Source organism: Diplotaxodon limnothrissa, linkage group LG16, assembly GCF_057381915.1.
Source record: "Diplotaxodon limnothrissa isolate DT_005_m linkage group LG16, D_limnothrissa_male_GT1.1, whole genome shotgun sequence".
Taxonomy (NCBI): domain Eukaryota; kingdom Metazoa; phylum Chordata; class Actinopteri; order Cichliformes; family Cichlidae; genus Diplotaxodon; species Diplotaxodon limnothrissa.
Window position 1 is genome coordinate 20,799,748 of NC_140611.1, and position 10,467 is coordinate 20,810,214.

Here is a 10,467-nt window from a genome sequence, read left to right on the forward strand (position 1 = left end):
TAATAGTTTTTCCTTGACTTTGCAGAAGATCTAATTACACTTCCAGCTGACTACTTAACAATGTCGCCATGTCTGCTTTTCCAAATTTACAAAGATGGACTACAGCTTGTGACTACTACTTAACAGCAGTACATTCTTACAGTACTGTATCGCCCAGGTCATATAAAAGAGCATTATGACAAAAACTGAAAGTGAAAATAAAATGTGTGTTGTTCTTCCCTTTTTTGGCTGCAACTCATGGAATGAAATGAAAAACATGATTTGCCACGGTTGCTATTTAGCATTGAAGGGTCTTTCTTAGAGATTTCAGATGGCTTTTACTATGGCTGTTACACATGTACTTCTGAGTTAGGAACCTTTACATTTGACTACTAAGCTGCACCCCTAGCATATCTAAGGCATGCACCAGGCCAGTCTTTCTCTCCTCTTTTGCTTGAACCATTTGTAACAAAATTGGGCACTGTCTGTCTGTGATGTTTGTTTAGTTTTAAACGGTTGGGAGAGAGCTCCATGCCTGCTGCTTTTACAAGATTATCGGTGAAACAGCCTTGGGAGCTGCTTGTAAGTCTGTTTAGTCTGATGATGGTATAACATTGTTTTTGGGATCAACTTTCCCTCTGAATTAAAGACAAAGTGAGATAGTGAGAAAGATTAGAAAGAAAGTAGACAGGAGTACTGGGTGTACTGTTAGGCGTCCAGCAAAGAACAATAAAGCTGATGAGCTATAGCATAAATATTTGGAAAATAATAAGTTTTCTTCTTAACCCTAGAAGCTAGGTTAAAAAGAGAGGTGATGATCAGTGAGCAGCAGCAAAGAAAATGAGCACAGGAGAAGGGCCTGTTGTTTATGGTAGAATAAGCACAGTTGGAACAAGAAATAAAATCTTTGTTCTGTCTTTTTTCCACCCACCCGATTCATTAGCATTCTGACTTTTATGATTAAGCAGTGTTATGTTGGGGTGTAGCGGGCACCATATTTGCAATCCGAAACAACATTTTATAGTTGTTTAACACACACACACACACACACACACACACACACACACACACACACACACACACACACACACACACACACACACACACACACACACACAAAGCGCAATTGTAAAACAGTTTAAGTAGCGAATATCCTAATCTTACTTTTTCTAAACTCCATGCAACTCCTCCTCTCATTTCTCCCCCACCCCCACTGCACGGTCCCGTTTCTACCTGACGGGAGAGAAACGCAACAAGTTCTGATAATCCTATGATGTACATATTTTTGTCCTAAACTTAGTTAGAAGTATCCTTCGCCATCTGGATGCCAGACACGACTCAGTAGCCTACTGGAGCCTGGAGGGCTGTTTTTCCTCATCAGAGCAGTTATCCGGGAATAACAAGGGCGAAAAGCGAAGAAAAGAAGCTGCGTGTTGTTTTCTTTATCATGTCGCGCTATTTTCCCACGATCATCTGTCGTTTGGCGATAATATCTGCGCTCCTGCTGACCAGAGAAACGAACAGTATGTACAAAGTTTTTGTTTGTTTTATTTATGCTTGGATGGGCTTAGGCTGAAATGAAATGAACTGGCAGGTGTTACAATTAATGCTGTCCAAATCTGACTAACTGACTAGAGTTCTCTTACTGAACAAGCAAAAAGAACTTAAACACTGAACATGAAGTAAGTGAAGTACAACCGAAACAGCAATAACACGTTTTGAATATAGCGAAATGTTGCAGAAATCTGCACATTTTGCATCACATTTGTTTTTGGGAATGTTGATTAAATAGAGATTACAATGCTATTGCTTTTGCCATGCCTATTTCACGTTTTCATCGTCTCATTAAAACAACTACTTGTACCAGTTTGTAGAGAGAGAGCCAGTTTGATATTGGGAAGAATCGAGTTCGGCTCAGGTACAGACACAGCAGTTCCAGTTTCTCATGTGGCCCTTTGGGAAAATTAGTTACCTGCAGGGACACCAAAAAGCTAAGCGTAATGTTGGTGCGTTTAAATTTTTACTTTAATGGCAGTTGACAGGCCGTAGTCATTTTGTGGAAACTTGTTTTTATTAGTTCAGGAAAAACTTTCTAAAATCTTTTAGTAGTTTTAGCTGCAAACCCTCCTCTCATTAAAAGATTTTGGCTTCTGCCACTTTAATTCATGTGACCACATATATACAAACCCTCCTGACTGGACTTGGTGAGAAAGCTGTGAAGGTTAACTTTCCCATGTGTAGCATTCCCTCTCCCAAGTCTTACAGATAAGAAATAAACCGTGAATCCTCCCTTAGTTGTGCTGCAATAACCATAGGCTGCTGAGGGATTCCCATGATGCATTGAGTATTTCTTCTTCACTCACCTTTCTCACTCACTATGTGTTAATAGACCTCTCTGCACTGAATCATACTTGTTATTAATCTCTGTCTCTCTTCCACAGCATGTCTTTTATCCTGTTTTCCTTCTCTCACCCCAACCGGTGGCAGCAGATGGCCCCGCCCCTCCCTGAGCCTGGTTCTGCCGGAGGTTTCTTCCTGTTAAAAGGGAGTTTATCCCTCCCACTGTCACCAAAGTGCTTTCTCATAGGGGCTCATATGATTGTTGGGTTTTTCTCTGTGTTTATTATTGTAGGGTCTACATTACATAATAAAGCGCCTTGAGGTGACTGTTGTTGTGATTTCTAAATAAAATTGTGTTGAATTGAAAGGAAACTGAAAAAATATGACTATTCAGTTCTGTTCCCTGATTAGATCTGCACAGTACTAATTCCTTATTCCTCACCCAGACCAGACGCCAAGCTGCTCTGATAGTCCTGGTTCAGGTTTTGAAAAATTGATCCTGTTTGGATTTGTAGCTGTAATTGTGAAACTGGTGTTTTACCTTATGCAAATCTGGTTCTTTCTTGTTTCTATTTTTACGCTGAGGTCTGAGCTTTAATAGTGTTTCATGCTCTTTACAGGTCTCCAGGTGATTGGTGGAAGTGTGACAGTGGTTCAAGGAGGCACTACTATCTTACCGTGCCAAATCAACCACACTGATGATGATTTAACACAGATTACCTGGCAGAGGACAACCAGAGAAAAACCTCATAATGACAATTTTATCACTGTCCAACCAAGGGAAGGACCACGGTTTGTCAATGGACAGGATGATCGATTTAAATATATCGGGAATTTTAACAACAAAAATGGAACCCTCCAGTTATCCAGTGTTGCATTGACGGATGAAGGCAGCTACACATGCATCTTCACATTGTTTCCCAGTGGAAATCACAAGACTGAGATACCTCTTATAGTGATTGGTATAGAAAAAACAAAAACATGTATTTAAGAGATTTGTTTGTATATGAGATGTAGACAGATTTGCTTTTACTGTCACGCTTACATATTGAATTATTAGTTTTCTGTAACTCTCCTAGTGCCTCCTTTCACAAACATCAAGGACAGCCTTCCCACTTTGGGCACAGAAGAGGTTTTATTTGCTACCTGCACGGCTGCTGGATCGAAGCCTCCTGCAGAGGTGAGGTGGCTCACTGGTGCTTTGGGAGACAAAGTGAGGACGACAACAAACTCCACACAGTATGACAACGGTACAACTACCACAGTCAGCTCTCTGTTTGGCGTACCTATGAGAGAGATTAATGGTTACCAGGTCCAGTGTGTCATTAGTAGTGACTCCCTGACTAAAGAAGAAACCCTGCCCTTCACCATACAGGTCTACTGTGAGTATCAGCTGTTGATGTATTTTATTATTTTGTCTTCTTTTGTTCTTTTGTCATTTAAGAAATTTAATAGTTTAATCAAATAATTAGAAAAGAACACAGACACACCCAGGATCAAACTCTGTTTTTATACAAAAACAGGCATAAATCCTCAAAAAGTTCTCATGTTTCCATCTTTGTTCAGGAGAAGTATTTTTTTTCCCCTGTTTGAGATGCTGTCATGACTTTGCCTCTGTGTTAGGTCTCTCAATATTAGGTTGTCACAGTAGACAGAGAGAATTCCCGAAAGACCTGAAAGACTTAATGACAACCTTTAGACTGATATAAAGGACATTGTTACACCATTATTGCAAAAGACTAAATGATGTAACCATGTGAACCGAAACCAACAAATTCAGTAAAGTCATACCACAGTAGACATTTGAGTCCAGACACAAGTCTGTTTCTTAATTTACTGGCAGTAGTCCAGTACTGGAATATTTGTGGGTAATGTGGTTTTATACATGTATTCTTAAAGTAAAATTAACTGAGGCTGTTTTGAAAATGAAGCATTGTGTGCTCTTTTTTAGTGATGTTATATAACTGTGGTGTTCTGTTTCTGGTGGAATTCCCCAAAAGAAACCTAATATGTTGTTTTTAGTCCAAGGTGATTGTAAGTGAGCCGGTGACACTTTTGAATGTGTGTTAGAGGATTACTCCTAGAAACTGAATGAAAACCAAGATTTATGGTTTTGCCTTACATAGCAGGCGATTTAGCTGATGTGCAGCATATTAGAGCAGTCAGTCATTCCGATGATGTTTTTTGATAGGGGAAGAAATTTGGATGAAACAATTGCTGTTGAGTCCAGACACCAGTGTTTCTTCACTGAATGGCAGTAGTACAATACACTATCTACAATCTTTGTGTGCAGTGTAGGCTTATATATGTATTCTTTGTATGTATTCTTCAGTATTTTTTAATAATGTATGTCACTTTTTGTCATTTCAGTTGCTCTCTCTGCCGACATTCCCCCTTCAGTACCAAGCATTTACAATTTGAGAATTTGAAACATTATTTTGACATCATTAGTATTTCATCAGTTCAGGTTTAACACAGCTGTGTCTTCATTTTTTGCAGTCTCTCCCACAGAAGTGAACATTACAGTGATTTCAGAGGACTCATTTGAGTGTTTGACACAGAGGCGGAGCCAGACATTTGAAACACCCGGGGCTTAGCCCTAAAGGGTAGTATGCATGTGGGATTTTTTATTTTATTTTATTTTATTTTATTTGGGGGGGGGGGGGGGGGGGGGGGGGGGGGGTTTAGAAATGACTGAAAAATTAATTGGCTCTGTTTTGAGTTAGGGAAAAATAAATATCACATATGCAGGACACCTTAAACTAGTTTTTTAATTAAGCAGCGAGGCAGAACAAAGTCAGGGCTGTATCAAGACACGAGGACTAATCCCCAATTCAACCAGACCCAGAACTGATCCGGAATTAAAACAGGACTACAACAGTTCAAAATCAGGACTACTGAGGACTTAACCAAGACAGAACCAGAATCAGAACTAGATGATAGCAGCACTAAAAATCATCATAGACCTGCACTACACTTATTTTTTAATTCTACCAAAGTACAATATTTAGATTGAGAAAAGTTTATATAATTATTTAGCCTTGTTGTGCAAACAAGCTGCAAAACTTAATAAATGTAGAATTTGAAAAGTAACAAACCTAAAAAGAAACACGAGATACATGAGGACCTATGATACGGTGATACTTTTGGTAAACAACCATTTGACTAACATGTGTGTCTCACCTGCTCTTGTTCATCTGTTCTGTCCTCATTCTCCATCTCCCTCTCTGTTCCTCTCTCTCTCTTTGTGCTGACAATCATCAAATATACAGTTGAAACCACATATTTACTCTTCAGATAAAAACATTTTAATTGTAACATCAAATCAGACTAAAAGTTTATTTTTTTTAGATTGATAAATATAAAAAAACATATTTGTTAACTTTAAGAGTAAAGAGAGAAACTGTCTGTATTTCTTAATTGTAAATGGCACCAAATTGTATTCAAACTGAGCCACACTTATGGAGCTCCACAGTTCTGTTCCTGGTGTTTGTTTTGGTTGACATTAGAGCAGGGCGATATGGCCAAAAATATTTATCACGATATATATTTGAAAATTTGCGATAACGATATAACTGACGATATAATTGATGCGAGACAAAATACAACTCCACAACATTACTAGCGCAAAAAGACAACCTTCCATTTATTTTCACTTAAACAAGAAGCTGGTTTTTATGTACATTAAAGCTTTATAAAAATGTAACAGTGCAAATGCAAATTCCTTGCTGAAAGTTTAACCAAAAGGCATTTCCAGTAGAAATGGGCTGACATATCCTGAGCATAACCATGTATAATATCCACTGAAGTTAAAAAGAGGTGCTTTGCAACATTAAACTGCAGTGTGCAGTACGCATTTTTCGGACCATAAGGTGCACGGGATTATAAGGCACATTAAGCGAAACAAAGCAGTCAGATAAATCAAACTTTATTAAACTCATTCTTCTTGCTTCCTCCACTTCTGTACCATTGATTCCTTAATGTTGAATTCTCTGGCAGCTGCTCTATTCCCATGTTGTTGCAGTATATTAATGACTAACCTCGTATTGTGGATGGATTATCTCAGTTGTTCTCCTGACTGAAGTTTGGTCCGTTTACAGCATCCTGCCATGCGATTGCATTTGTTTCTAACCATGAAGAACCTTCACGTTAACTTTTATAAGTGGAAAAGTGTTAGTGTTCGTCCTCCAGCTTCACTGTTTATGTTATGCTAACATAGCTGTGTCGCTAGCGATCACGTAGCACATCATTATATACCAGCTAGCCCAACTTCAGTAACCCTACAAACGTCACTGCTGTTTAGTTTCCTGTCTTCATTTATGTTGGAAGTGATAGCAGAGCTGTACGTTTGATTTTTTTCAGAAATCTCTCAGTCAGAACATGCTATATCATGCTTAGGTAACTAGCGAAACTAGCGAGCTAACTTCCGCTAGCTTCCTGCTAACTTCTAACTCCGTTAAATGTAATAACTTTTGTTTTCATGGATGCCTGGAAGTTAAACTTCATAGTTACACCTGGTAAAGCAGCAATGCTGATCGTTTTATTAAAGATGAAATAATTTAGACAGTTTTTAACTCTTAGTGATGCTGCAGTGTTGTTTGACCTGAAGCATACGGAGTTTAGGACCCAGATTACTCCCAGATTTAAGAGCATCTTAGTCCGACAAATACGACAATAACGACGGCCGCTTGCATGTTCTGCAAAAAAATGTGCTTTGTTGTGTATCTGATGGACAAACACCAAACCAGTTCCACATCACGGAAGTTGCACCATTTTTACAAACCAATTCTGGTTCATCTGTTTCACTCAACAATCGGCCATGTGCGTATGAAAACAAAGGCACTGCGCATGTGCGTTTTACTCCCATTCTATCGCGATATTTCATTTTCCTATCGTTGCCTAACATTATACCGGTATTACCGTGAACGGTATAATATGGCCCAGCCCTAGTTGACATCTCTTGATGTTCCCATGTCACAGAAACAGGCTCTGTGTTTTGCCTTATATGCATCCACAGCTGTGCCACCAATTTACTCACATGGACTCTACGAACCAATCAGAAGCTTCTTCAGCTCAGAATGGAATCGTCTGGAGTTTCTTATTAATTAACAATAAACTTAGTGTACATGTACTCCTAAATTTGATGAAAGTGATGATAAATAGAAGCTCTGTCTCTCTTTATTCTGACATTTAACTAATTCAAAAGATATTTCAATATTTATCCAAAACAAAACAAGTTTACTCTAAATGACGTTGTACAGTAAAAAAATGTTCTTGTGTTTTCCATAAAGTGTAAATATCTGGTTTCAGCTGTGAATACACACATGTAAGCTGAGACTCTCCAAAGAAACAGCATTGTTGTTGTTCGGCTTTTCATTTCGCCATTTGTTGATTCACTTGAAGAGCAATAACGTAATATTGGTCAAGTGATCAGTTTGATATCAATCTTTCGTGATTCACCGTCATATTTACATTATTTGTACGGTACGAATAATTTGCTTTGGTACCTGGTCAAACTTAAGCTCTCCTTAGTATGGCTGGCTCCGTCTCTCCAACCTCCAACAGCGCACTCACAGGCGGCAGCTGCCCCGCCCCCTCGCTCAGTCGCTTAGTGCCTGAGCTCGGATCATACCAATATCAGGGGGGATTCACGCACAGTCGTAAATTCCCACAGTGTGCACTATGTGCTTCGACTATTGTGTGTACTTTTTGTTTTATACAGTTGTCAGCCAGACATCTAACTATGAAAAAATTACACCCCAAAATACCCCGGGCTTCTGACAAAACAACCCGGGCTTAAGCCCAGTAAGCCACCCCCACGCTCCGCCACTGGTTTGACAGAAGCCAACCCAAGTGCAAACTTTATCTGGAGCAGGTAAAGTCATTTGAACAGTTTTTACATTTGAAATATTCATTTAAATGCTGAGAGAGAGAGAGAAGTATATTAAGCTACAATTATACTAACTATACTAGATGTTATTAAAAGTAGTTTTAGTGGTGTTGGCAGTGAACTTTGGAAAATAAGCTACAAACTATGATATCAGTTGAGAACTCAGTGTAAACACTTTAAGTGGAAGGAAGGAATGAACGGGGTGGTTCTCAGGAGGATGTCACAGAAAATGCAACAATTTGCCATTTTGGATTTTATGCACTTTTTTCATATTTTCACTTCATATTTTAGTGAAATATGCACAGTTATAACCTAATGGGTATTTACAGAAATTGTGCTCAAGGTCATATATTTTGCTTTAGGTGCACTTTTCCATGTTCACAAGAATCACTCCTCCTCCTGGAGTATTAGTCAAACTAATGAAATTAGATTAATTGATCTTGGATATGACTGTCTGGAGGCCTCCTTGCCTCCTCAGTGGATTTGAATTCTTGTGAGTTTCTGTAACAAAGACAGCTAGTGCCACCAGAACTTATTACTTTGGTTTTCCACTTTAACATCACATTAACATTATAGCGAGTGATGAATTATGAGCTTCCTTATCAATTCTCATTTGGTCCGCTTTGAGAATCGCCACCAGCTCTAAGCAGCATATCAAAGACACTACATTCATGCAGATTAAATCAAATTGCATGCTGTGTGGTCAAATTTAAGTGCATTTTGGAGGTATTTCTCCTCTTTGTTGTGATCAGTGTTGGAGTCGTTACTAAAAAAAAATGTATTACATATTTTGCAGGGAACACTTTTCAAAAAAGTAATCCTGTAAGCTCCTTACTCCCAGGAGAAAGTAATTTGCAACAAAACTGGTTACATTGCTTTTGCATTTTTTCTGACTATATCCTTTTTCTGTCCGTTGAGATTGTAATAACTAAAAATAGAAACATCCTAATAAAAAATCTAATAAAATATGGCTATCAAGTGGGTCGTTATAGCAAAAGCTGTAATGGTCCACTTGGGAATAAATATTTTTCCATAAAATGACCTGAAACTCATTGCTTCTCTATGAAAATGTAATAATGTAAACCTATAGACTACATCGCACACACCAACACAAATCTCTATCCTAATGAGGACATATAATGATCTTTCTTTGTTCAATTTGGGGATAAACACAAAGCTGACAACGCAAGGAAAAGATGAAAATTGGCACAAAGCAATTGCCATGGGAATTTGACTGTAGAAGCTTGAACAGGTAGAAATGGATTGCTCATCAGTTTTTACCTGTTGAAGTTCAGGCTCTGGCTGCTGGTCTAGATTCATCATTCACTAAGCTTTAACATCCCTATGAGGTCTTGGCTAGCTTGGCTTTGTTATGCTGTTTATGCAGGTGCTTGCACATTTTATTTATTAACTTATGAGTTTCATTACACAGCGACTTTGTATTCCTATTTCTTATTTATTTAATACATATTGAATGTGGTTGATAATGTAATTTTTGTATGTAAAAGTGGTGATTCTGCAAATGACATTTGACTCCTAGCACACATATGCACATTAGTCAAGTAAATCTCACTAGTCCTCTGATTGGGTGTTGGAATGTTTGAGGCATTTCCTTTGTGTATGTATAGGATGTATAGGACTGAAGAGATGCTGCCCATATATGTGTTGAAGGTTGGATGGATTTAAATATCGTCATTTAATATATATACCAACTGTGAGTGAAACAATATGTAAGAGTTCCTGTTGATTGTCTTTGCAATACTATTATACTATCCAGAAATGTACATTTGCCTTTTGCTGTTTTTAATTATTGTTTACAAATTGGTAAAAAGTTCTTACATTTAGGTAGAACATTATCAATCTGAGGTATGTGGCTTAACCAAATTTGAATCATCGTTAGCCAGCCCTAACTATATGCTTTAGCAAAAAGGTAAGTTTTAAGCCTAATCTTAAAAGCAGAGAGGGTGTCTGTCTCCTGAATCCAAACTGGCAGCTGGTTCCACAGAAGATGGGCCTAAAAGCTGAAGGCCATCAGCAGTGTATTTTCCACTGGCATCCTGTTGGTCAGTGAATTGATCCAGTACAGTCATGAATCATGCCTTCTTTGGCTTAAAAGCACAATAAAAATGATGGCTATAAATCCTCTTTTTTAATTATTTCATGTTTACGTTTTATCTAGAGAAAAAGTGTAAGGTTTAACCAATGCCAAGTCCAGTGATAGATTAGAGCAGATATGTTTGTATGGCTTTTTCCTTGCA

The 10,467-nt window shown here is 38.2% G+C and overlaps 1 protein-coding gene across 1 annotated transcript; it reads left to right on the forward strand.

The window, feature by feature from the left end:
- The first annotated feature begins 1,426 nt into the window (after positions 1-1,426).
- LOC146616103 (nectin-2-like) lies at positions 1,427-8,198 on the forward strand. Its single transcript, XM_085374561.1, has 5 exons — positions 1,427-1,502; positions 2,940-3,281; positions 3,399-3,701; positions 4,819-4,869; positions 8,152-8,198. The coding sequence occupies exons 1-5, from the start codon at positions 1,427-1,429 to the stop codon at positions 8,196-8,198; spliced, it is 819 nt and encodes a 272-aa protein (XP_085230687.1).
- Positions 8,199-10,467: the final 2,269 nt, after the last annotated feature.

Coding starts and splice junctions, on each gene's coding strand:
- LOC146616103 (XM_085374561.1), top strand. CDS start 1,427: ATGTCGCGCTATTTTCCCACGATCATCTGTCGTTTGGCGATAATATCT. Junction 3,702..4,818: donor CTTCACCATACAGGTCTACT/GTGAGTATCAGC, acceptor CATTTTTTGCAG/TCTCTCCCACAGAAGTGAAC. Junction 4,870..8,151: donor TTCAGAGGACTCATTTGAGT/GTTTGACACAGA, acceptor GCTCCGCCACTG/GTTTGACAGAAGCCAACCCA.